This window comes from Hippopotamus amphibius, chromosome 2 (assembly GCF_030028045.1).
Source record: "Hippopotamus amphibius kiboko isolate mHipAmp2 chromosome 2, mHipAmp2.hap2, whole genome shotgun sequence".
Lineage (NCBI taxonomy): Eukaryota > Metazoa > Chordata > Mammalia > Artiodactyla > Hippopotamidae > Hippopotamus > Hippopotamus amphibius.
The window spans coordinates 192,776,705-192,804,609 of record NC_080187.1 but is presented as its reverse complement, the minus strand read 5'-3'; the positions used below and the strand labels follow the sequence as shown (position 1 = coordinate 192,804,609).

The 27,905-nt window shown below is 41.4% G+C and overlaps 1 protein-coding gene and 1 pseudogene across 1 annotated transcript in view; both read right to left on the bottom strand.

The window, feature by feature from the left end:
- SLC27A2 (solute carrier family 27 member 2) overlaps positions 1–25,788 on the bottom strand; it is a 46,482-nt gene extending 20,694 nt beyond the window's left edge. The window contains exons 1-4 of the mRNA XM_057724036.1: positions 25,240–25,788; positions 12,977–13,186; positions 9,041–9,199; positions 6,532–6,656 (exon numbers count right to left, since the gene is read on the bottom strand). Coding sequence (XP_057580019.1) covers positions 6,532–6,656; positions 9,041–9,199; positions 12,977–13,186; positions 25,240–25,717 — 972 coding nt within the window. The 5' untranslated portion in view covers positions 25,718–25,788. The remainder of the gene's footprint in view (positions 1–6,531; positions 6,657–9,040; positions 9,200–12,976; positions 13,187–25,239) is intronic.
- On the bottom strand, positions 1,545–2,797 carry LOC130846067 (exosome complex component RRP46-like; annotated as a pseudogene).
- Positions 25,789–27,905: the final 2,117 nt, after the last annotated feature.

Genomic DNA, 27,905 nt, shown 5'->3' with positions numbered 1-27,905 from the left:
GTAGTTTTGGGGTTTGCTGTTCCCATGAGGAACAGCAGTCTATATATGCACAAGATTGATTTAAGTTGCTGGTCTCTTTCCCGCCTAGAGGAGTTCCTTTAGCATTTGTTGCAAAGCTGGTCTGGTAGTGCTGAATTCTCTTAGCTTTTGCTTGTCTGTAAAACTTTTGATATCTCTGTCAAGTCTGAATGAGATCCTTGCTGGGTAGAGTATTCTCAATTGTAGCTTTTTCCTTTTCATTACTTTTAATATATCATGCCACTCCCTTCTGGCCTGCACAGTTTCTGGTGAGAAATCAGCTGATAACCTTATGGGAGTTCCCTTGTATGTTATTTGTCATTTCTTCCTTGTTGCTTTTAATATATTTTGTCTTTAATTTTTGTTAATTTGAGTACTATGTGTCTAAGCATGTTCCTCCTTGGGTTTATCCTGCCTGGGACTCTGTACTTCCTGGACTTGGGTGACTGTTTCCTTTCCCATGTTAGGGAAGTTTTCATCTATTATCTCTTCAAATATTTTCTCAGGTCCTTTCTCTCTCTCTTCTCCTTCTGGGAGATGTTGCAAATGTTGGTGCATTTGCTGTTGTCTCAGAGGTTTCTTAGACTGTCTTCATTTCTTTTCTTTTTCTTTCTTTTTCTTTATTCTGTTCCATGGCAGTTATTTCCACCATTCTGTCTTTCAGGTCACTTATCTGTTCTTCTGCCTGAGTTATTCTGCTATTGATTCCTTCTAGTGTATTTTTCATTTTAGTTATTGTTCATCTCTGCCTGCTCTTTAGTTCTTCTAGGTCTTTGTTAAAAGTTTTTGTCATCTTCTTGATCCTTGCCTCCATTCTTTTTCTGAGATCCTGGATCATCCTCACTATTGTTGTTCTAAATTCTTTTTCCAGAAGGTTGCCTATCTCCACTTCACTTAGTTGTTTTTTGGGGGTTTTATCTCATTCATTCATCCTCTGCCTTTTCATTTTGTCTAACTTTCTGTGATAGTGGTTTCCATTCTGCAGATTGCAGGATTGTCTATATCCACCTTTGAGAAGTCCTTTGATACAATCTTTCTTTAACTCCCTTTAAATCCATAGAACCTCAGTCTCTTATTGTGATTTTTTAAAAAAATATTGTGGTAAAATATATATAATGTAAAATTTACTATCTTAACCATTTTTTTTTTTTTTACCATCCAACAAACACCAATTTTATTTGTCCATCACCTTGCTGCTCCTTGAACCTGAGACCTAGGTCTCATTCATTCCTGAGACCTCAGCACCCAGCAGGGCCTGCATACTCTGTAACAGTCCCGCTTCATGGGGCTGTCAGAATCAGTAGATTCATTCAATAAATGCACCACCCTACTAGTGTTTTTTGGGGGTGGGGTGTGGTCTGTACCCACCTCCAGGCCCAGGGGCTGGCTATTATAGCCACACTTTCTCGGCAGGTTGGGGGGCCCCTGCAGCTACAGGACCACAAGCTCACCCAGGCACACAAGGACGGAGGCAGGGCCGGGCTGCCAGTTTATTTGACGCTGGGGGGAGTGGGTGGCAGTGGCAGGAGGGGCAGCCTGCCCTGGCTTGCCTCAGCTCTTGGAGTAACGCCTCTGCAGCGATTCCCGGTAGAAGCGGAAGACATGTTGGGAGGCAGCCTGGGCTGCAGCCAGGCACTGCTGGAGCTCGGCATTGGAGTAGAGCCCCTTGGTGGTGGACATCAGCAGCTTCCGTTCCATGCTGTCAAGTGCAAAGGTCAGGACTGCCCGGGCATCCTTTCTTTGCTTGGCTGTGGGGTCCAGCATGAGGGTCCCATCAGAGTCTAGGGCACAGGTGACCCCACAGAAGATGGCCTGCATGGGCACACCTGAATGCAGGCGGCATTCAGACAACAGGCCAGGAGAGAGCCAGCATCGCTGACGACCTGCAGCACCACGGTTATGGAGGTGCGGGGGTGCAGCGCTCCCAGCACTACTGCTTCACAAGTGTTTCTGATCAGCCGCTCCCTGCTCTTCTCTGCTACACCAGGTAGCCCGATCTTCGGCCTCAGGATCACTTCCAGGGTGGCCTTGTTGAAGATCTCTTTGCTGACCTTCACCTCAGCTGGCCCATACACGCCTGCCATGACGGAGGTATCCCCTTGCAGGAAAGAGGCAGAGCCATCGGGCCGGGACAACAAGTTCTGTTCGCAGGCAAAGTGCTGGAGGCTACAGCTGGGGCCCCAAGGGCCAGACTCCGTTCCAGACTCAGCGCGGGTCTTAGATTCAGTCTGCATGGCCGCCTCCATCGCCCCGTAGCCCACGTGCAGCGGGGATTGTCGCTTCCGCCCAGAAGCGCGCGCTTGCGTACTATCTTAACCATTTTATCTGTACAGTTCAGTGGTATTAAACACATTCATAATGTTATGCAACTGTCACCATCATCCATATCCATAACTTCTTTCATCTTGTAAAACTGAAACTCCATACCCATTAAACTCCCTATTCCCCCCTTCCCCACATCCCCCCTTTCCCATAGTTCTAAGCAACCACCATTCTACTTTGTCTCTAGGATTTTGACTGCTCTAAGTACCTCATATAAGTGGAATCATACACTGTTTGTCTTTTTGTGATTGGCTGTTTCACTTAAACATAATGTCCTCAAAATCCATCCATGTTGTAGCATACTGCAGAACTTCTTTCCTTTTTAAGGCTGAATAATATTCCATTGCATGTTTGTACCACACTTTACTTATCCATTCATCCATCCATATTCTAGCTATTGTGAATAATGCTGCTATTAACATGGATGTACAAATATCTCTTCAAAACTTTGCTTTCAGTTCTCTAGGGTATATACCCAGAAGTGGGATTACTGGATCATATGGTAATTTTATGTTTAATTTTTTGAGGAATTGCCATACTGTTTTCCATAGCTCTGTATCATTTTACCTTCCTAACAACAGTGCACAAGTGTTCCAATTTCTCCACATCCTCATGAACACGTTTTTTGTGTTTTTTTTGATAGTAACCATTCTAATGGGTAGTTTGATTTGCTTTTCCCTAATGATTAGTGATGCTGAGAAACTTTTCAGTGTGCTTATTGATCATTTGTATATCTTCTTTGGAGAATGTCTATTCAAGTCCTTCATCTATTTTTGAACCAGGTTGTTTATTTTTTTGTTATTGAGTTTTAGGAGTTCTCTATATATTCTGTATATTAATCCCTTATCAGATGTAAAATTTGCAAATATTTTCTCCCATTCTGTGTGTTGCCTTTTAACTCTATTGATAGTGTCTTTTGAGGCACAGAATTTTAATTTTTTCGTGATGTCTACTTTGTCCTTTTTTTTCTTTTGTTGTCTATACTTTTGGTACCATAGTCAAGAAATCATTGCCAAATGCAGTGTCATGAGTTTTATCTATGCTTTCTTCTAAGAATTTTATTGCTCTAGGTATTAAATTTAGGACTTTGATCCACTTTAAGTTAATTTTTGAATATGGTGTTAGGTAGGGGTCCAACTTCATTCATTTGCAAGTGGATATTCAGCTTTCCCAGTACCATTTTTTAAAAGACTATCTTTTCTCTATCAAATGGTCTCAGCACCTTTGTCAAAAATCATTTAACCATATATGTGAGGGTTTTTTCCTGGGCTCTCCATTTTATTTCATTGGTACTTTAGTATCATGCTGTTTTGATTAAAGTTTTGTAGTTTTATTTCTCTTTCAAGATCCCTTTGGCCATTTGGGGTCCCTTGAGATCCAATGAATTTTAGGATGGGTTTTTCTATTTTTGCAAAAATCATCAGTGGGATTTTGATAGGGATTGTATTGAATACATAGATTGCTTTAGGTAGTAGTGACATTTAAACCATATTTAGCCTTCCAATCCATGAACATGGGATATGTTCCCATTTATTTATGTCTTATGTTCTTTCAGCAATGTTTTGTAGTTTTCATTATATATCTTTCACCTCCTTGGTTAAATTAATTCCTAAGTATTTTAGTCTTTTTGATGCTATTGTAAATGGAATTTTTTTTGTAATTTCCTTCTCAGACTATTCACTGTTAGCATTTAGAAATGCAACTGATTTTTGTGTGTTGACTTTGTAACCTAACACTTTGATTGATTCGTTTATTAGTTTTAACAGATTTTTTTTTTTGTCCTTAGGGTTTTCTATACACAAGATCATATCCTTAAAAAAACTTCAGCTGAAGGTTTTCTGAGGTGACTTTGAGCATTTCTTACAATATTAATAAGCATTTTCCAGACAAACCAGAACTCAGGGGTGGGGTAAAACAAGGCCCAACAGAAACTTCAAACCTACTTTTAGATTAGAGATAATCCATGAACTATATACCAAATCATAATATATTTTGATGATATAAAACCTCAGCCAAACTGGATGTTTCCCAGTATCTGAGATAATATTAATAAAAAGGAAAGGTGGAAGTGTGTCTGTGTGTGTTTGTGAGCCTGAAAGAGTGACACACAAATGTGTTTATTTTCTTCAAGTCCAAAGGTGGTTCCCATTAGAACTAATAGAAATAACATGCCCCCACTCCCCCAGAAGACTTCTAACTGACAGGGGTTGCCTTTAAGGCAGAGAAGAAAAGCTAAACAAAAGGGCCCTATATAGATTTCTGGGTTTTAATAGAGAGGCATGGAATCTTGAGGACCAGATGGAATACTAGTGTGAAAAACATTTGATAATGACATCAACAGAAATTGCTGTGGGAACAGTTCTCACCCAACTTACAGATTATTATGACCCTCATAAATCTCTTGAATTTGCCCCCTGAATCTGAATAGTATGTGCTAAACCCAAACATTTTGGGGGAACAAGTCCCTCAAGTCTATTATGCATCTTTCAGGGGTAAGAATTTAGAGGTACATTCAGCAAAATTTGTTGATGTCTAGGATGTGCAGATACAGATCTTGGTGCTGGGGATCTGGCAATCAACAAAGCCCCTGGTGCATGGAGCTTTCATTTAACTGGAGGAGAAAGGCAACAGTCCTATAAACCTGCACTATGTCAGAAGTGACAGTGCCGTGAAAAGCAGTAACCCATGAGATGCATGGTAAGAGGTAGGGTGTATGTTTGAGGATTTGTAGAGGAGTCTCTCAGGAGAGAAAGAACTAAAGCAAGAGCATCTTGTAATTCTTTATGTCACACTGCTTCTGTTTCGGGTATACCTCACTTTATTGAGCTTTGCAGATACTCCCTTTTTTTCCCTTTTTTTTTCAAATTGAAGGTTTGTGGCAAAATGGCATTGTCAAATGATGGTTAACATTTTTAGCAATAAAGTATTTTAAAATTAAGGTATGTACACTGCTTTTTAAAGATATAATGCTATTGCACACTTAATAGACTATACTATAGTATAAACATAATGTGCACTAGGAAACCAAAAAATTCATGTGACTTGCTTTATTGTGATATTCGCTTTATTGTGGTTACCTGGAACTGAATCTACACTATCTCTGAGGTAGCCTGTATATAAATTGAACATAACAGGTGCTGATAAATAGGAATTGATCAACTTAGTGATCCTTTGAGTTTGTTTTCTTATGAAGAGTGAAAGGATTAAAGAAAGAAGAATCTGGTGAGTTTACTGCATTATCTAGTCCAGTGGTTCTCATCTGGGGTTGATTTTGCCTGCCAGGGGACATTTTGATTATCACGACCTGGGTGGATGGGGAGAGTACTACTGGCCTGCCCTGGATAAAGGCCAAAGAGGCTACTAAACATCCTATAGTGCATGGGATAAGTCCATATAACAAAGAATGAATCTGCCCCAAATATTAGTGGTGCCATTATTGAGAAACCTTGATTTGGTCCCCAGGCAGGCTGCCCTCTCTGATGAGAGCTGGGGAACTAGGCAGAAGGAGCTCTTTCAAAAAACCCCATCAAGATATCTGGATATCTGCAAACAGGGCAGATCCAAAGCCCTTGGAGTTACTTACTTTGGGGCATCTGTTCTAAGCCTGGACACAGATTTTGTTAGATGGTTTCAAAGCCATGTGGGGGTTTATTCATTAAGCAATATTAAGAAAAGTTTCCTGCATGCCTGCGGTATAAGAGAGGGCAAGGAGACAAGATGAGGTCCCTGCCATCAAAGATTTCACAGCCTAGGGAGGATGGGAGGCATGAAGACAAACACCTGCAATCTGACAAGGGCCACAAAGGAGGAGAAAACAAATGAGGTAGGGGAAGGGAGCAATGACTTTTGTTGGGGTGATCCAAATAGATTGAACATGTGAGGTATCATTTGAACTTGGCTTTGACAGTGAGTAGGGTTTAAATAAGTAAGAATGAAACAGAGGATATGCTAGGTGGAGGGTAAGATGTGAAAACAGGTACAAAGGTAGGGAATAATAATGTTATTACAGCAACTGCCATCTAGCAAATCCCCTATGGTAGGTGTGGTGCCAAGCACTTTATCATGAAAAATAACTGTAGTGTAAACTGAAAACTGAAATATAAGACGCAGCTGAAGCCTAGCATGACTCAAAGTGACTTGTATTCCCATCTTATGCATTTCAAAAAGATAAGGAAACATGGAGAGTGTTACCTGGGGAGAGTTGCATAAATACCGAAGCAGTTCACCGATATACTGAATGATAGTGACGTTATATTTTCTGCAGTCATCCCAAAACTGGCTGGCTGAAAATTTGGCCCGCAAAGCCATAGTAGCACCTACAGAGAAGGCATAAAAGTACTAATAAAGAAATGCTACCAAAAAAGTCCCTAATTATATTTTTCATTTCTGAAATTTATAACTTTAAAACATTTATATATGAATTATATTCATAAACAAATAGGTACCAATTATATTCAATGCAAAAAAAAATGAGTAAGACAGTTTTGTCCTATAGGAGCTTCCAATCTAGTGGGGGAGAAGACACAGTTTTTGTAATAAAAGTCAGTGTGCAATAAATGAGGTTCAGTGAGGCCCTAAGGGTGTGCGTGTAGATTAATTCTGCTTGGGGGCAAGGGCTGAAAAAGGCATATTTTAAAAAAGGTGGGATTTGAATTAAATCTTGAGAAATGAACATGGAGAAACGTGAGAGAATTCCTGGCAGAGGAAAAAGCATGAACATAAAGACAGGACAGTCCAGAAGGCTGGGGGATGGCTAAGACTCAGTTGGCCTGTGACTAGAGTGGTGAAGGGTGGGTGGGTCAAGGGAGATGAACCTGGAGATGCAGCTAGGGGTGCAATTCTGGAGAGTTTGTAAGTGCCAGGTGGAGGAGCCAGACTGAATTTTATAGGTGATGGAGAGCCAGGGTCTTGAGCAAGCAGGAGATATCCTTCTTTGATGGGTGATGTAGACGGAGTAATGGTTCCCAAAGTCATCCATATCCTAACCTAGGAATATGCTACCTTACACGACAAAAGGGACTATGTAGATGTGATTACATTAAGGATCTTGAAATCGGAAGATTATCTTGGATTATGTGGGAGAGTCCAGTGTAATCACAAGAGTGCTTATAAGAGGAAGTCAAGAAGGTCAAAGGCAGAAGGAGAAAGGATGACAGAAACAAAAGGTTGGAGTGATGTGCTTGAAGATGAAAGAAGGGGCCAGGAGCCAAAGAATGCAGGTATCCTCCAGAAGCTGGGAAAGGCAAGAATGGATTCTTCCCTAGAGCTTCCAGAAGGCAGGCAGCCTTGCAGACATCTTGATTTTAGGACTTCTGACTTTCAAAACAGTAAGAAAATAAACCTGTGTTGTTTTAAACCGGTGTTTGTGGTAATTTGTTATAGTAGCAATAGGAAAATAATACAATGGGTAAAAACAACGTATCTGTCATATCCAACCTAAGGATAGGTATGAGATGTAGTAAAGTGAAATAAAAAAATATCACAAATATTTTTCATGTTATTAGTTTATTTCTACTCCTAAATATACAAAGGTCCAATGTTTTAGGAGGAATTTAAAAAAAATACTATATTTTCTTCTTTAGCATATATCTCTTGTGCTTAAGCAAATGTGTGAGTGATTGATTTGTTCCTACGAGAGCTTCAGGGTCACCCTGTTCTTGAAGGGCCCAATGATATGATCAGACCCAGGCGTTCCTTGCTGATTTGGAGGCTGGTCCCGATGCTGGGCTAAGTGTTTTAGAGCTGATCAATAAGTAGATGAGGGAAAGGAGCAGAGGCTTGAACAGTCATATGTGTATTTGTAGTTGTATATGCATATATGTTACTATATATATGAGGAGAGTCAAAAATTATCCGCACTCCGGCTATGTTAAAATTTCTGTAAATTCTGTAGCCAGAGTGTGGATAATTTTTGACTCACCCTTGTACATATATAATTCTTTAAAATAAAATGTCACATGGGAGAAAAATTAAGTTTTTTAGCTTAGTTAGAAAGTTAGAGCTGGTTTCCTGGTAGAGGTGGATATTGGACTGGGCAAGACTTTATGTACACAAGGGGCAGAAATCCTACTGACAGGGGAAAGGATGGCAATTCTAATTTAAATGGTAAGGTCTAAGAAGGAAAGAGAAGAGATGGAAAGCTAAGTATTCTGACCAGAGCTGAGGACCTGTGGGAGGAGGGAAGAATAAAGCAGAATGGGACAACTGAAGGAGAAATTTAAATCAGATGCCAACAGAGATCAACATGCAGATTTCTGAAGCCAGAAATGACATAGGAGAATTATTTATGGACTTGAAGGATGAAGTATCTTAACCTGGATAAAGACCTAAGATATTTTAAAGAAGTTTCCTCTTTGATACACTGAACAATTATAGTATTATATTACTAGACAAGCAGACATGAGAAAATATAAATTCTTTTAATTTATTTAATTTTTTTTTTGGCCTTCGTTCCCCGACCAGGGATTGAACCCGGTCCCTTGGCAGTGAAAGCATGGAGTCCTAACCCAAGGACCACCAGGGAAGTCCCTATAAATTCTTTTAGATGCTTGCTATGTGTGAGCCAGACAACCTCGTTATTAACAGGGAATTAAACACCGTTCCTGGCACACAGGAAAGTAGCAAATTTTGTATTACTTTTCCTTATGAGCACATTGAATGTGTACTGTCCTCCAATGCCTTGTTGAAAGAAAAAGCTTACCAGTCAGGATACATCCGTGTAAGCCAATCAGAAGTGCAGCACTGTGGTACAAAGGTAGGGTGGTATAGACTACATCATCCTCCCTAACCCCGCAGGCAACAGCAAGGCCCATTCCATACCAAATGCGACGATGATTGATCACTGCAGCTTTTGGGAGACCTTTGTAAACACACAAGAGAAGGCATGAGTGAACCAAGAGTGGTCATTCGCAGACACGGGTCTGGGAGAGAGATGTGGCTTAGGAAGATTCATCATCTGGTGATTAGAAGATTGCATTCAGTTAGACTTGAAATTGGCAATTTTTTTCTGTAAAGGACCAGATGGTAAATGTTTTAGGGTTTGCAAGGTCATGTCTCTATTGCAACCACTCAACTCTGCTATTATAGTTGAAAGCAGCCAAACACAAAAAGGAATGAACTTGGCTCTATTGCCATAAAACTTTATTTACAAAACAGGTAGGGGGCTGTTTGTGGCCCACAGGCCACAGTTTGCTGACCCCTGAGTTAGATGGTTATTACAGCAGTAAGTTGAGGAAAAAGGAATGAATGTCTATTGAATTTCTGTTCTGGGTCTACCAGTTTGCAAGGTATAGTTGATCCTTGAACAACAGGGGTTTGAACTGCTCTGGGCCACTTATATGAGAATTTTTTTTGATAGTAAATACATCCAAGGTTGATTGAATCCATGGATGAAAAATCACAGATACAGAGGAACCTGTATGGAGGGCCGTCTGTAAGTTATATGCAGATCTTCAACCACATGGAGGGTTGGTACCCCTAACGCTTGCATTGTTTGAGGGTCAACTGTATTTTCAAAATTTCATTTAATTCTCATAATTAATGATATAAGTAGAATTATATTCTCTAATTCACAGATGAAAAGGCTGAGATTCAGAGAGAATAAATAGCCTATTCATTCTATCTCCTTCCTTCATAACCACTTTTATGAATTTCTTATGTACTGTTCTAGAGTTTCTTTATACAAATATAAGCTCATTTGCTCATATGTTCTTGCCCTTTTCCCTATTTTTAAAAAAGCACACTTTTCTGCCCTTCTCCTTGCTCCACTTGACAATGTATTTTGGAGTTCTGTCCATATTTGTAAATAGAAATTTCTCTTTTTTTTATTCATTGATTCTCTCAGCTACATCAAGTCCTTTGTGTGTGTATTATAATTTATTTACACTATTTTGAGATTTCAAATGATGCTGCAGTGAATAACCTGGTCCACAAGGCCCTGCACACTGTGAATGACGCTGCATCTGTAGGACACGCTTGCTGATGTGAGACTGCTAGGTCAAAGATATGTCTTTGTAATTTTGATAGACACTGCCACATTGCCCATTATAAGGGCTGTCCCCATTTACTCCCCCATCAGTAATACATGAGTGCCCCTCTTTCCTCATAGCCCTTCCAAGGTTGTCCTTTCAAATATTGGGATTTTTGCCAATCTGAAAGGTGAAAAATGGTATCTCAGTGTAGCTTTGGTACACTAAGTACGTTTGCATCTTCTTAACTATAATTTATGTAAGTTTTTTTCATAAGACTCAATTGAAAGAGTATGCTTATATTGTTTCTCATGCGAGTCAGTTTAGTCGGGGAGGGCATGAAGTCATTACCAAGGGGCTGGGGCTAGAGTTTAAGACCTGAGTGGGTAAATTGGCTTTGTGAGAGGAAGGCAATTCTCTGTAGGTTCAGATGCTTCAAATATTTGATGGTACCTTAGCTGGGTATTGCCTGAATAAAAGTAATTTGTTATAAGGCAAAGCAGCATGTCTGGCAAGCTACCATCATTACAAACACAATTCACAATTCACGGTCTTTGACGTTGTTAGTATTAATGCTCCATTCTATACTAATAATAAGAAATTGAAGAAAGCATCAATAAATCAATTGTATTCAGCTTGAAAAATAATTGTCCAGGTAGTAAAAGCTCTGAATTTTATATCTATGTCTATATCTGTATCTATACTTATATCTATCTATCTATCTATCATCTATCTCAAAGAAATGCACATCTTTTGCTGGTTTGAAGTACTTTCAGAAAATTTTCTAATTTAAATTTTTGTTTTAATGAAGAAATAAGAATATTTGGTAACATATAATTTTGTGCTACTGACTGCCTCTGAGGAGCAAGGAAAATATTTTGTTCTTTGAGTGCTTAAATAAATTCTTTTAATTAATGTTTGTAAGAGTAACTTGGGAAATAATTTATTCAGAGAGAGGAAGAAAAGGAACATAAACATCAACCCAATTATATTCCAATTAAATCTAAATTCTGAATTGTGGGATTAAATTAAAGACTGCTTATTCTCTTTTTCCCCTAAGATGGGTTTTGTGTTTGAGGTCAAAGCCTGCAATTGTGAAGAAGTTCCATACTTACCCATTTAGTATTAAGACTAGAACACCCAGTCACTAACCAAGGGCTTGTTTTATCTCAATTGTTTTCCAAATCAAAGTTTTCAGTTTAGTTTTACCATTTTATTAAAAATGAGGGTAAAAGTTCCATATATTAAGGTAGTGTCTGGATGTAGTAGAAGCATCTGGTTAAGTATGTCATCCTACCATTCTGTTGGCGTGGCGATATGTAACTTTTGACAAAACAATGATAGACATTATGCTCTGGGAACCAGCTTTAATCCGTCATCCCCAGCCACCCCTCCTCATGAGGCTCAAAGGAACCCTTATCTATTGACTGGCCAAAAAAATTCGTTTGGGTTTTCCATACGATTTTATGGAATTTTACAAGGAGAATGCATGCTCATATTACCTGCTTAAGTTAAAATTTTAACCAAAAGAGATAAATGATTCACATATTCAACTTTCCAATATTAATAATTAGGATGTTGGGGCTAGATTCCTGTCCTCCTCTTAAATATATCACTCAGGCTTCACATGATTACACTTTGGTATCATGTCCCCTGGCCTGGAATAGGTAGACACCAAATAGCCTGTTAAATGGATGGACTAGGAGATATTCTGGCAGAGCGGTCAGTTGTATGAGCTGTGGAGTCAGCCTACCAAGGTGAATCCTGACACTTCTGCTTCCTATCTTGGAAAGTTATTACCTTTTCTAAGCATCAGCTTCTGAGTCTGTAAAATGAGAATAAGAGTAGTACCCACCTTAAGAGTGGTGGCAGAATTGTATGAACAAATGCTGTAAAGTTCCTTCAAGAGCACCTAGTACATCCTTCCTTTAATATTGCCTGTTCCATGTACAAGGGTGAGTCAAAAATTATATGCACTCTGTTTATATTAAAACTTCTGTAAATTCTACAGCCAGAGTGTGGATAATTTTTGACTCACCCTCGTGGCATTGTTCCAGTAACACTGATAATTGGCAGTGTTTTCTCTTAGTGGCTTATAAAATGATGGTACAGCTTACACTGAAGGTGTAAGGCATCCTAGATTTGATGAAATACACTATTTTAAGTCCTGAGCTAAGAGCCACCCTACACCCACAGCACCAAACCGCTCCAAGTCAAGTGTTGCGTGGAAAGACAGTGGTCAAAATGTTTGTATACATATAACCCCATTATTGTCCTGCAGTCTTCTTTGGTGGTCCATTTATAATTGATTATACATTATATATGGACTCTGGATATAATATAATCAAAATGTAGCAATCATTAAAAAAATTTCAACAACCTATTCAGTGCCAAATCTTATCCATCATCTTAACTATTTTTGTAGTTCTTGGTTAACTTCTTTATCTGTTCTATACACTAATTAGGGGGAGATATGTGTAGCTTAGAGAAACCAAATGGTTTCATATGCTATGAAATAAGATCAGTTCCCACAGGCAAAGATCTAAATCCCCTGAAGTATTAGTTATCTCATAAGTTTTGCCAAAGAAAGAGAACATTTGAAAATCTAACCCAACATTTAATTCTTCAGGATAGGTCCATTTCATTGAGAATCCTCCCTTTATTTTTACCTGTGGTTCCAGAAGTATAAATGTATAAGGCAGGAGTGAAAAAGGTCACTTCCGACCTCCAGGACTCTGGGATAGATTCAGTTGACGCTTCATCCACTTTGTCTAAGAGAGAGTCAACCCCATCTGTATCAGAACTTCTGCTCAGGTAATAGACGGCCACATTATCTTTCTTCAGGCTTGGCAGCACCTCTTCCACAGCTGCTTTTAGTTCTTAATTTAGTAAGAAAAAAATCCAAACAAATTAGTTCATTCAAGTCTATTAGTGCAATAAATTTTGCAGTGATTTTGTTTTCACTAAACTTTGCTAAACGTGTAGACACTGTGATGCTTATATTATACATTTTTAACATGGAATTTACAACATTTGAGAACACCACAAGATCCCAATATTTGAGGGAAGGTTGGGTTTTAGCGGTTTCATAAGCAGCAGATGGTTGGCTGAAGTCTGTACTTTACACAGCGAGTGCAAACAAATGGACATATGGTAAAAACTAAGATTATGTAAGTGTGTGCCTTATATGCACATCTGATATATATATATATATATATATATATATTTCACAATACTACAGAAATGAATTTAGATATTTCTAATATGTGCCCCATAGGACTAGTGAGTAAAAAAAAAAAAAAAAGAAAATTTTGAGGAGAAAGAGAAATGAAAAGAAGGGAGCCATGCTACTAACAGATGATAGAAGTGAACTTTGTCTAACGTTTTTCTACATATCTGCAACAAGTAGTTCTGCTAGGAAGGTTCAGCTGATCTGAGACATAAGCTCTAAATCTCATAAGCACATCCTCTAGCCTAAGAAAAAAAGGACTGATAGCATGTTTTTCAAACTGTGGGTCACAATATAGTAGTGGATTGTTAAAATCATTTAAAGTGACCATTATTCTAAAAAATAAAATAGAATGAAATAGAAATTTTCAGAGCATATCACACATAGGGAGAAGTAAGTATTGGGTTGTTTTTTTTTTAAGTTTTATTTCAGCTATGAGGGTGTGTGAGTGTGCAGGAGTCACATACAAATGTAGTTTTTACAGTGGGTCAAGGTCAAAAAATTTAAAAGGCATTTATGTAATATGCAAACCACATTTCAGATTTGCTACTTGGATTTTTGTGTCCCTAAACCATAAGATGAGATGGTCTTTAACCTTACCTGTCTTGAATTGTGATAACTGAAGTGGATAGGCTTATTATTAACGGGAAGGTGACTCAATATCCCAGTGAATTACCTTAGAGAGGCTACATCTGATTCATCTTACAGGCTTTGTTTTTCAGATGTTTATGTATGATGTCTCCATCAAGACATGATATCATCTGGATAGATGCATTTAAAAAGTTTTAAAACTTTTTAACCAAAGCAATCATGCACCTGACAAATATAAATCAAATAGTACAAAAGAGTATAATGAAAATAAGCAGGCCCTTATCTCACAAACAAACTGCTGCCTAGAGGCAATGACTTTTAGTTTTTTTTAGCTGTTTCTTCCAGCAATCACTTTTCCATCACCAAATTACATCCTTTTCCTGCTACCTGTTGACATCATTTTTGATCCCCATCCCCATTTTACCCTTGTCCACCCCCAACAGTTATTATCTTCACTTTATGTTGTCTGGGTTAATGGTATTTACATCTATTCTGAGAACTATAATTTTGTCTTCCTAGCTATGTCTATGTGTTGGCTATAAAAGCTCTAGAATCAGTATTGAGGAAGGACAGAATTATGACAATGTAATTATTTGTAAGTATGACTGCAGAACCAAGTAACACACGATAATCATCTTTCCTTTCTTGAACAGTTTTCTCCTAGAGTGTCTACTGGCTATCATTCCTTAATGTACTATTTGCCTCAACTCTTTTTCAACCTCCATCAGATCAGCTTTTCCCTTTTGTTGCCCTCCCCTCCTCTTTTATTTTGACTGGGTGCTCTCTAGTTCTTCAGCATTTCAAGAAGATCATCAAAAATATTACTGTTGTAAAAACAGTAACTGCAGTGCTAATGTCCCTTGCTGATGCCTTGGTTCAGGTCCTGATTATTTCCTGCCTAGATCATTGTAATAGCTTCCTGACTGATCTCCTTGCCTCTAACCTCTCTCTGCTTCCAATACCACCAACACCACTGCCCGACTTCCTGTTCCTACGCTTCAATGGCTGCTTATCCCTTGTGATAGAATCCACTCTCTATGCAGTGTGTGAGGTCGTGAGGTCCTTCACAGTCTACCCCCCACTCCCCGACTTTTCTGACATCATCTCCTTCTATCTACCTCTTTTTCCCTTTCCTCTAACCACACTGATCTATGTGAAGTGAGTGTACCTATACTTCTCACATCTTACTACCTTTGTCCGGGTGGTTTCATCTGCCTGGAATGCCCTCCTGCTCCTGGTCACTGGGAAAACTCCTGCTCATCCTTCAAGACTCAGCCTCATTGCATTTAACTCTGTGGCCCTCCCACAGGAGCTTGCATATATTTCTATCAGTGTGTTTAGTACATAGTGTGACATGCTTCAGTTCTTTTTCTCCTCTATTTGACAGTGAAAACTTTGAGATTAAAGGATTATAACAGAATCATCTTGGTACCCCTCCCCACTAGATAAGAACTCAATAAATATTTACAATTGTAAGAATCTGCACAAAGTATTATATTAGTCAGTGTGGAAGAGACAGAGGAATAAGCTAAAGCTGTTGATTTTGAAGGATTTAGATATTGCAATACTGTGAGTTGATAAACCTCTAATAAAATAAAATGCAAAATTAAATCACATTTGTGATAGAGGTATGCCTTGTATACAAGGGACCACAAAAGTAAATTAAAACAAAACTACTATTGCTACTTAAAGTCTTAAAAAATCTGTCTCCTCCCTCCCTCCCTTCCATCTGAAACTGAAGCTATTTAGTTAAATAGTGTGTTCATAACACATTTTTGACCGGAGACATATTACTACCACAGGTGTTAGTTTCTGCAAAAATCCCCTGGTTAATAATGTGATAAGCTACCCGGATTATTTCTCACTCCTCTCCTCTCTCTCCCCCAACATTTATTCAACATCTATTCAAAGAGTGTTCCCTATGTGCACGATTCTAAGCACTGGATACAACAGTGAGTAAGGCAAATACTGTTTTCATAGAGCCCAGGTCTACTGGGGGAGGAAACAAAGAAATAATCCATTACAATAAGGTGTCATAGGAGGGGAGGGAGGTGGAAGCACAGGTGAGGAGCACAAAGACAACCCAGAAGAAGTGTTATCTAAACGGAGACCTGAAGGATGAGCGGGAGTTGGCGAGATGAAGATCCACTGAGATTGACTGAGCCTGTTTGTAGCCAAGCGGACAGCTTATGTTAAGACCCAGAGGCAAAGAGCATGGTGCTAAAGAGGCGAAGAGAGGCTAAAGCTGGCTGGGGTGTACAATGGGAGGGGAAGAAGGTTGGGAGAAGAAACTGGGATGTAGTTTGGGACCAGGTCCTTGGCTTAGGTCAGATAAGTCGGTTGGAGGGGGCAAGACCAGAGGTGGGGAGACCATTTGGTAGATCAAGCTTTGTATTAAGGTGGCAGAGGAGGGTACCTTAATAGATGAAGTAGAGAGAAGTAGATGCATTTAAGAGATGTTTGGGAGGTAGAATAGACAAGATTTTTAACAGTCTTGATGAGAGAAAAACTGTAGGTCAAAAGAGACTTTAATTTTCTGTTATTTTTCAAAAGAAGATATACTCAGGCATTAGTGATATACTGGAAATTATTAATAGTAATAATAAAAGTAAAAGGAAATATAATTAAGCAGGTATCATGCTTGAGCACAGGTCAAGCAGTTTGGCAAATTGTGTCTTCTCCTTTCCTCGTGTTCCCACCTGGCCCTCTGCAGGCTTTTGGTTTGTGATCCCTGACCTTTCACAGAGGTCATCTTATCTGAAGGAAAGGCCATTGCCCCTCCGCCACACAATTTTCCTACATGGCCTTTGGGCTGTTGGCGTAGAATTTGCATTTGGACATCGATTTGAGGTTCCAGTGGCTTGCCAGTCATATCAGGGCATACCTCATATGCCCTATGGTAGCAGCCTCTCTTAAGGTAAAGATGGTGATACTTATATAAATATATCTATACACACACTCATATAAAAACTGAAATTTGAAGGGAAATTCTGGATGTGACTATAACTCATTAACTATGTATTTGAAGTTTAGTGTCTTTTCTTAAGTCTTTTATAAATATTGGGCCTCATGTTTTCTGCTTCACATGTGAATTTTTTTTTTTTTTGTAATTCTTACTGTGAAGTCTGCCTACTTAAGATAAAAGTGGCAATCAACAGGGACACATAAGATCAAATAATTCTACTTGTCACAAGTTGAGCTCCCTGGGACTCAGATTTGTGTGTAGGAGTGCTCTTGGGAATGACACCTGTGGGGTTGCAAGGGAAGTAGATTGGATAGAGGGAGAAATTGCACTGCAATGCAGACACACAGTGGTCTCCCTCAATTGGTCCTGTGGGGACTCGGGGCCTGGGATGGCCCTTCAGGTTGTTCCAAATGAAGTGAAGTGGGTTCTACCTCCAGGCCTGCCCACCAACCAGTCATTGGATGCAGACTGGGGTGGCAGTGCCTGACCTTGGGCAAAACAAATTTCTTTACCAAGGGCAAGTCCTGGAAAGGCTCTTAGCTGACAGCTGTCAGCTACCAATGCTTCCAGCATCTGAGGAATGAGTACCTCAGTCCTAGAGTAGAGATTTGGGCAGCATATCACAATATCCACAGCATCTTTTATTCTTACTGATAAAAGATTTACAAGTTTCATTTGTGGAGAACAATTTGTATAGTAGCTTTGCATACGTCACCTCACACAATTTTCACAATGACCCTGTGTTATAGATGATGGTAACCCTGTTTCTACAAATGAGGACAGAAGCTCAGTGAGTCTATGTATGGAAGGTTATATACAAAATCAAAAGAATTACACCAGGCTTCTGGGATTCCCACCTCTTCGTACTAGACATTCAAGTTCAAGTTTTGGTAAAGTGTCTTGATTTTTTGGACGACACTGTCTACCTGAGATGCTCAGTGATGGTTGAAGCATGTGGCTCTGCCTTTAAATAGTGATGTGGATGATCTCTCATTCATCTTTTTATTTTTTTTAATTTTATTTATTTATTTATTCTTTTTTTGGGGGTACACCAAGTTCAATCATCTGTTTTTATACACATATCCCCGTATTCCCTCCCTTCCTTGACTCCCCCACCGCCTCGAGTCCCCTCCACCCTCCCTGCCCCAGCCCTCTAAGGCATCTTCCATCCTCGAGTTGGACTCCCTTTGCTATACAACAACTTCCCACAGACTATCTATTTTACAGTTGGTAGTATATATATGTCTGTGCTACTCTCTCGCTTCGTCTCAGCTTCCTCTTCACCACCCGCCCCCTGCCAAACCTCGAGTTCTCCAGTCCATTCTCTATCTGCGTCCTTGTTCTTGTCACTGAGTTCATCAGTACCATTTTTAGATTCCGTATATGTGAGTTAGCATACAATATTTGTCTTTCTCTTTCTGACTTACTTCACTCTGTATGACAGACTGTAGTTCTACCCACCTCATTACATATAGCTCCATCTTATCCCTTTTTATAGCTGAGTAATATTCCATTGTATATATATGCCACATCTCATTCATCTTTTTGATGAAGAGCATCCTTAAGTTTTATGAATAGCTTGGGTATGAGAAATAGCATTCGAGGAAAGTTGCCTGAAGGGTGTAGAGTAGATCTGTCACTTCTTCATTAGTCTAGGCTGAAATTATAGATGGAAATAGAACCTCAGAGAAAGCAGTACACATTTGGATGATGGAAAATCGACTGATTACGAAATCACTGCTCCCCCTTAAAATTCATTTTGTTAAAAAGAAAAGAAAAAAATTAGGGTGGCATAAGAAACTTCCTCCCTCACCCACAACCTTTTTTTTTAAGAAGGGAAGAAGAGAAATTTCTGACTACATAGGCCCATTCCTAGAAAGAAGGGAGAGAGGGCAGGTGGGTGAGCTGAATCTGCCTTCATCACCAAAGTGGCAAGATGCTATTGGCTAAACCTGCTGCTTTTTAAAAGGAAAAGCATTCAACCCATAGCTTGTTCTGCTATTAGATTGCCTCATTGAATGGGTAACTGACCGCATTAATTAAATAACACACCCCAGAAATGTTTACCAATGAAGTAAGATCTGAAAAGAAGCAGAGAAAGGAAATGGGTTTTGATCAGAATTTCAGGATGATGTGAAATGGTTGGTGGATGAACAAATCAGGATTGAAGACTTATCTTTTCTTCATTCAGAAAGGCAATTGATATTTGTAGTGAGGTGAATGGACCTAGAGACTCTCATACAGAGCGAGGTAAGCCAGAAAGAGAAAAACAAGTACCGTATGCTAACTCATATATATGGAATCTAAAAAAAGTGGTTCTGATGAACCCAGTGATAGGGCAAGAATAAAGATGGAGATGTAGAGAACGGACTTGAGGACATGGGGTGGGCGGTGGGGGGGGCGAAGGGGAAGCTGGGACGAAGTGAGAGAGTAGCATGGACATATATACACTACCAAACGTAAAATAGACAGCTAAGTGGGAAGATGCCGCATAACATAGGGAGATCAACTGGATGATGTGTGATGACTTAGAGGGCTGGGATAAGGAGGGTGGGAGGGAGCCATGGGAGGGAGGGCATATGGAGGTATATGTATAAATACAACTGATTCACTTTGGTGTACAGAAAAAAACCTGGCACAACAGTATAAAGCAATTATATTCCAATAAAGAGCTTAGAAAACAAAACAAAACAAAAACAAACAAACAACAACAACATAAAAGGCAACTGAAACAAACTGGTTCTAACGCAGCTCCTGGAGATAGTTTGAAAACAGTTTAAAGACACCATTTGTAACCGTGATTTTGCATTTCCATCACTGGCAGTTTGGGATTATAGTAATTAGTAACCTGGTGTGTAGTCTGTACAACACCATGTGGTAGAACACCCTTCAAATAGAGGCATGCATACCCTCCCCTTTCCCCCACAACACAAATCACCCTGAGGTCAGAAACATGTTTAATTAAGGTTAAGTCCCACTAGGAGTAAGTAAATTTTTCAGGGAGATACATACTCATCTCATATTAATATAATTACATAATTATATAATTTCTTAATATTATTTTTCATTTCTCTCAAAGTTCTTGCTCAGTTAAAGTATCGTGCTTCTAAATAACCCTGGAATCAAGGGTAATTCCTTGTCATGAGATTACTGGGTCATACCAGGCCTTACATAATTATAATCATTTGATATCCATAAACAACCATGTCACCTATCTACCAATTATGTACTTCCCTATTTCTCAGAGGCTGTGGGAGGTCCTTTTCAAGCACTGGCCGATTACACTCACTATGCAAAATAATCCAAACTCTATCCTTCTTCAGATTCAATAACATTAACAGCTGATTTAGAGTTTATTTTGTTTTTACCTCTTCACTGTCTTCTTGTTTCTAAAGAAAATAAACTGATAAGCATTCCCAAATATGCCAGCAATGTGCTAGTTTGTTTTTGAATGGAAATGTACAACCCCCCTCCCCGCCCCACCCCACCTCTCACCCTGAAATGGTTGGTTATGAGCTCGGGAAGAAGAGAAGTTCTAGAGAGCATCTTTAAGCTAGCTCTCTCTTCTGACCCTGAGCTACTTGGCGGGACTCCTAGCTCTTGAACACACTCCTCATCTGATGTCTGGGTTTCTGTCCTCTAGCATCCTAGGCACAGACTCCCCCAGCCCAGCCTGTACTCATCACCAGCTCCCTCTCTGGCAATGAGTCCCAGAGAGAACACCTCTCTCTTGTAACCCTCTGCCAGAAGTAAACTGGGAGGTAAAACAAGTCCGTGGTAGGGAGAGGCTGGGCCTGGGGGAGATTGGGTCTAAATGGATTTTCTCAAATCTGGATGTATTTTATTGTTTTGACATCATTTTTCATGCCCTCGTGCCCAAGCCCATAGTTCTTAGACGTCAGAGAAGAAAGCCTGTTACAACCAACCAAAATGATGGAACTCATTGATGCCACAAACGTTTACTTACTAGGGCATTAATCACAGATATATGAGAAAAGTGTAAGCTATTGAGACAAAGCACATTGAAGCAACATATCTAAGTTACTCCTTGGGCAGCCCAGAAAGAGGAATGGAGACAGGATATTTCTATGCCATGATCCTTGACTAAAGTTTGCACTAGAAAATAATCTCATTGCATGGAAATGAGGTCACTGCTGTTGTCTATTCCTTGGGTTCTCTGAGTCCCTATTTTCTCTATAGTAGAGTCTCTTTAGGAAACAGCTTAAAAATGACTATTATTTAAGTCCAGCCTGCTGTTGTCCTTCCATAGTTAAACTCTTTAATGAAGCATCTCACTGTGTTGGGGACCTCATGAAAACTGCCTCTGGGCTCCTCTTGCCTAGAATTCTCCCTCCCCAACTGCACTTGCCCAGCTCTGTAGTCAGTGCCCCCAAGAAGCCTTCAGCCTCTGCTCTTTTTCCTCCACAGCCCTCTGTAGCTCTCCCAGTATACTTATCACACTCGCCTGGGCCTCACAATCATTTGTGTAGATGTGGATTAGTTCTTCCACTGGACTGCAAGATCCCTGAACTAATTCAGCTTCTTCGCTTCTCATTCCACCATGGCAACTAGTTTGTACCTTGTGGGGACTCTCTGTTTCTTGATGTGCTATCAAACTGTTGTACCATCCTCTTTTCTCCATCTAACCTCAAAAGTTTGTTTGACAAGAGTTCTCCGTGGTCCTGACACTAGTTTTAGAATGTGCTCCTGTTTTAGAATTTTCAGTGATGCAATACTTTTGAAAGCTATTGGAAGCATTTGATCTTATCGCATTGTTTAAAGGAGGTCCAATTTTATTTTTCACAACCCTGCAAAACAAGGTCAAAGATAATCTGGAACATTTTATAACCTCTCTGGACCTTAGTCTTAAAAGACAAAGTATCTTTAATTGTTACTAAACCCTTGTACGAGAGTAATACCAACACTGGGGGAGCTGTGCGTGATTATGTTGAGCCATGCAGTGTAGACCTGGCCAGTGAGGTGATGAACCGAGTTATCCTCCCAGCAGAAGAGCTAGTTTAGGACAATCTTAATGCTAGCATAAATGGAAACAAAGCAAATTTACTATTTTGGCGGCTCTTTTGGGTGGTTTTTAATTTTTTAAAACAAAATATCTTATGTTGTATGAAATTAAATGTGGCTTGCTGTCTTACCCATATTCTATATTGGGGAAGTTGCTTGAAAAACCACTGGCCCAACAAATTGCTTTCTATCAACTACATTGATGCGGGTTCCAAGAGCTGAAGGCAATTTTTCCATGTGATTTCTTACATCATACCCTTCGATGGAGAAGGATCCTAAAATGGACCACAGAGAGAAAATCATATTCTCTGGGGGATGGGTGGTTCTGTTTGATTCAGGGAAGTGTTTGTGAGTCTTTGGCTTTCTCTAAGTATAGTAAGTTCTGATGAAAAAATTGGGTACTGAAATGCCTGACAGAGTTGAGCCCTGTTGAGCTTTGTGAAGAGTCCCCCAAATTCATGAGAACTGGATCAATCTTCATGATAAACGCTACTGTGCCAGTCCTTTACATACACTCCAGAATTTGACAGACAGCTGAAACTCCAGAGCTCTTACTAGCCCATGAGCCTTGATGCTGAAATTCAAAGTAAAGAATCAAACCCTGTTGAATTGTCACCTCTCCAACATTTCTAAAACTTCTCACCTTTACGTACCATTTTCAGATGGTGTAACAGAATATAAAATGTGTGCTGGAAGTGAGAAAAAAATTGGGTTCTGTCCCCAGCTCTCTCTGACCCCGGGCAATTGATATCACCCCTCTGGGCCTTCGTTTGTTCAACTATTAAACAAGTGGGAACTAGACTGTTTGTTTCTCAAAGCCTAGTCCTTAGATGATTTGTTTGAAAATCATCTAGGGGTGGAATGGGGCTTGCTATAAAAATACACTTTCCTGGGTGCCACCACAGTCCTGCTGAGTCAGTGTTTTCGGGGGATGAGACTCAGGAATCTGTTTTTCTTTCTTTGCTTTCTTTCTTTCTTTTCTATAATAAGCTTCCCAGGTGATTATTACACTCATTAAAGTGATGCTTCTAAACTTTTTTTTTTGCAGTATAACACATTCATTGAGAGTTGGAGGATTATAACATTGAGTATCTCTAAGATTCTTTCCATCTTTAAAGAATTCTAAGAATCAGTCCATTCAACACATTTATGCATGGGCACATTTATTAACAAGCAGGCAACTTTGGACTCTGTTACTCTCTTTGCAGGAACCGTTTCTGATCAGAGTGTAATTCTTCATGGTGTGTAATGGTCTCTCAGTGATTTGGAAAAACAATGTTTTTCAAATGTGTGGCCTCTGTCAAAGGTCAGTTTACTGCCAGAGAGTGCCATAGGTCCACTGGAAAGTCTATTCAAATTTGATCTGAATGTCGGAATTTCATTACACTTTCCATGTACTCTGACCAAAGCGTAATCCTCAGTGACAAAGACTATTGCCTGGGTGGGAAAGGAGATATCTGGTAGTATTCTGATTTGATTATAGAACCAAACTCTATTATAGTCATTTAAATCCAAGCTTCTTTGTCAATAAAACTCCCAGTCCTTGACCTCCCTCACAGGGGGCCTGGGATAATATGCAGGAAAAAATGATTTAAGTCCCTCCTGAAGTGGTACACAGATAGCTGTGCTCATAACTTTCCTCTGAATCAACTGATAGAGTAATAGGTTTAAGAGAGTCTTCCAGTTACTACATAGTGCAGGGGTCTCTTTTCCCAGGCAACTAGAAATTGTTGGGAATTTTCTTGAACGGACCATCTCCTTCAAATAATGTGGAACGTGGTTGCCTTTAAAATTATCCCTGGCTTTTACACTTTTATACAAAGCCTTCACTTTATTTATTTATTTTTTGGATGGTTTATTTTATGCCCATGAAACAGGTGTGTAAGTTTCCTGGTTTCCCACAAGTGAATTGACATCTCAGCTTTCTGTGATACTGGGTGAACAACTGAGCTTGCTTCAGTTTCCTCAGCTATGAAATGAAGGGGGAGAGCAGATGGATGCTTAGTCTCTTCCAGCTCTAACACTTTCCATTCATGCGGAGGAAGGTAGCATAATGTAGGGAAAGTTATGGGCTTTGAAACTGGAAAGACCTAGGTTGGAATTTTAAGCCTCAGTTTCCTCAGCTGTATAACAGGGGGTAATAATATGCTAGTTCTCAGGGTAAAAAAAAGCAACCAGCATAGGGCTTGGCACAGAAGGAGATGCCAGAAAGGTGAGGCTTCCTGGCTCCCTAGTCCTCCATGTCTTGTAGCCTGCACCTGGTAAGGCCTCCTCTTACTGATAGAGTGAGAAGCAACCCCTGGTCCTTATTCAAGAGCAGGGACAAGCTTTGTAGGAAGAGAAACCCAGCAGTCCTGTGGGTAACAGGTTCTTGGTTTCTTCCTGACCTGGTTACCACTGGAGCATGAAGTTACCATTTCAGGGCTTGTTGAAATGTGGCAGGAGGTAATCACTGTTGGTATAGATGTAATGAGGGCTCACTAGGGCCTGCAGCAGATAACCAAAGTCTTCTCCTTGGGGATAAGGTGGGGTCACGTTCTCTCTGCAGTGAGAATCCAGGGAGGCTAACAACATTTGAGAGCTGGAAGCAGCCTTGAAGACCATTAGAGAGGAGGAAACTAAGGTACAGAGAGGGAAAGTGACTTTCCCCTGATCACACAGCCAATCAAGTAGCAGAGATGAGAATAGTCTCTCTGGATCTTCTGGAATTCACACTCAAGACCCTGTGCACTTTAATGCAGATGTTGTCAGCACTGGTTAAGAGCTTGCATTCGGCAGCTGGGTAGATCTGGTTAACCCCGTCCTCTCAATTCTGTGATCTGGGGCATAAGGCTTCACCTCTCTGGCCTGAGTGGTCTCATCTATAAAGTCAGCCCTACCTGTTGTGAGTATTAACAGCAACCCTGTAGGTATAGTGCTTAACACAGTGTCTGGCGGGGTTAGCTTCCACAGCAGAGGGTTCTAATGGTCACTCGTTAGCGTTTTGGGAAAGGGTTGCCATCCCCTCCCTCTACACCTCCAGTTCCGATCTGAACCCCCCTCTCCTAACCCCCACGCCACGCTGCGGCGGGTTCGTCCAGGTGCGGAGGAGCCCAGTGCCACGGCGAGGCGGTCCCCAGGCTCACCTGGCGAGGCCAGTAGCACCTTCGCCCCGCAGCACTGGAAGCAGTGCAACAGGGACTTCCCGCGGATGTTATAGTTGAGGCACGCCATGGCACAGCCCAGCTTGATCAGCCCCAGCCACAGCCACACGTAAGCCGGTTCATTGCCCATGAAGAGCGCCACGCAGTCTCCCTGTCGGAGGCCGAGGTGGTCGCGCAGCGCCCGCGCCGCTTGGTTGCTGCGACGGTCCACCTGCGCGTAGGTGAGCGTCTCGTCGCGGAAGCGCAGGAAAGGCTTGTGCGGGATCTGGTGTGCTTTCCCCAGAAAGGCGTGGAGGATGGTGCGCACCGGCCGTCGCTGCTCATAGATGCGCGCCTGCCCGGCCACCTTGACAAACTGCAGGATGTAGGACAGGTCCTGGAAGAAGTAGGGGCAGCACAGGTTCAGCAGCAGCGGCAGGAGCAGCACCCCCGCCAGGACCGCGTAGAGCACGGGCAGCATGAGGGCGGCGGGGTCCCCTGGCCCCTCGAGGGCAGAGGGCGCGCTTCGGGCGTGCAGCGCGGCGGCGGGGCGGGCTCCGGGCGGACGGCTGGCTGGCTGGCGGCGGGGGCGCAAGGCGAGGCGGGGGCGACGGCGGAGCGCCTGGGCTGCCGGCGCAGTTGCAGGCTCTCGCGCGGGTGGAGCGGCGTCTGCGCTGCCGGGGTTTCGGCGCGCCCGGCCGGCTGAGCCCGCCCCCTCGCGGGGCTGCAGCCACCTGCGCGCCCGGGCCCGCCCCTGCGGTCCTCCCCAGGAGCGGAGGGAGGCTCCGCGGCTCGCGGGGGCCTGGGCCGCCTCTCCGCCGGAGTCTGGAGGCCTGGGGGCAAGGCTGGGCCCCCCAGTGGCGTAAGACGCCTTAGAAGACGTTGAGAAGATTAGAGGAGATAATGCAGGCGTAGGGCTGTTATTTATTGCCACCCGAATAGAGTGTCTTTTAGAGATGACTGATTGTTATTGTCAATAAAGTGCCTTCTAAATGGGAGATACTCCTATGATTTATTAGTAGCGGGTACCAGGTGCCAAGGCCAAATCAGAATCCCATCTCTCCTTCCTGGTCCAGGGGCACGCCGCCTGCTCTTTGTTTCTCACACTTGCTTTCCGCCACTCCCGACCCCGCTGGACCCCGCCTAACCCCAAGCTAATTGCCAGGCCTGCTCTAGTGACAGAGAATTCAAGGGTAAACAAAAGCGTCCGCGATTGCTGCCTCCAGCTCATCCCAGCCCCTGGGCTGTGAGTGAGACGGGAGGCTCTAATCCGAGACGTCCTGCTGGCCCAACTAGCCCAGCGTGAGGTAGCGCCACACTTTGCCACATGAAATCAAGTTTCAGCGAGGTTTTGATTTGTTATAATACCTTGTTCTTTAAGTGATCCCCTCCCTCCACCCCCGCCTTGTATGTTGAAAATTCTCAAGTATTGTCAGTCTAGTTCAATTCAATTTACTAAGTGGCTCCGTGAGAAACTAGCACAACACAGAGGAAATTAAGTAAACGTTACTGGCATTTCTCAGAAGCTATTTCTTTTAGTGTGATCCTTTCTTTTAATTTCCCTTACTGCTACTTCTATAGAGAGTGAATACTGGCTGCTTGTTACAGAGGAGGGTCAGGATTTAAGTAAAGCAGCGTTTTTACTCTCTCCCTCCTCTGTCTTCCTGTGGTCATCCGGTCATCCGTTACATTCTTATGAGACAACCACAAGTACTGAATGCTTACCCTTGCCAGAAATTCTGCAGGGAGCTTCCCTGTATATTTTTGGAGCCTCACAGTCACCTAAAGAGATGGCACTTTCATGCTCACTTACAGACAGGAAAGAGATGCTTAGAGAGGTGAATTAAGACAGCGAGTAAGTGATGCATGGGATTTTGGAATTGGGCTGTTTGGTCCCAGGCCCACTCTTTACTCTAGCAACATGTTGTGCTGTTCTCCTATTCTTTAGGTTGCTATCCATGTTTTTTGTTTTTTGTTTTTTGTTTTTTTTTTCCTTTTAGCAATTTTCTTCCCCTCCACCCCCTTTTCACAATCTCCCCCTTCCCCCGTTCTTTTATCCCCCTCTTTTTATCCCTGGGATCTGCTCCAGCAACCCTTTCCCTCTTCCTGACTCTTTCATGGCTAATCCAGCTACTATCTAATGACCAGTTGCATCATTTCCCTGGGGAGGAGCCAGTTGCCTTGGTTATCCCTGAGGAATAGGCTGTAGCATAAAAGTAGAGGTCAGGACAGAAACCATTCTGGTGTGTACCTTTTTTTTCATATTGAAGCTAGAGGCAGCTCTTCTCTCTCCCGATGCCACTTGGTCCCTTCATGACCGGTCACTTCAGTATAGCCTCTTGGACCTCTCTTGTCTTGTTCTTAAACAGCTATTCTTTCTCCAGATTGCTTGATTGCCACAAGTGCCCACTTTCTCCTCTCTTACTGTGAGGATCACTTTAGCCTTGTGCATCTGCAGTTTTTCAGTTGTAAGTGAAAGAGAACAAGACCCACACTGGCTTAAGCAGACATAGGAATTTAAGACTCAAGAGTCCAGGTGTAGGTTAGGCTTCCCTCTATGACTTAAAAGTGATGGGACCTGGACCCAGTTTCCCTTTTTTCCACTTCTCTGCTTCGCCTCCTCTGTTCTCAGGCTAGCTCCCCCTTCATGGACCAAAGATGGCTGCCAG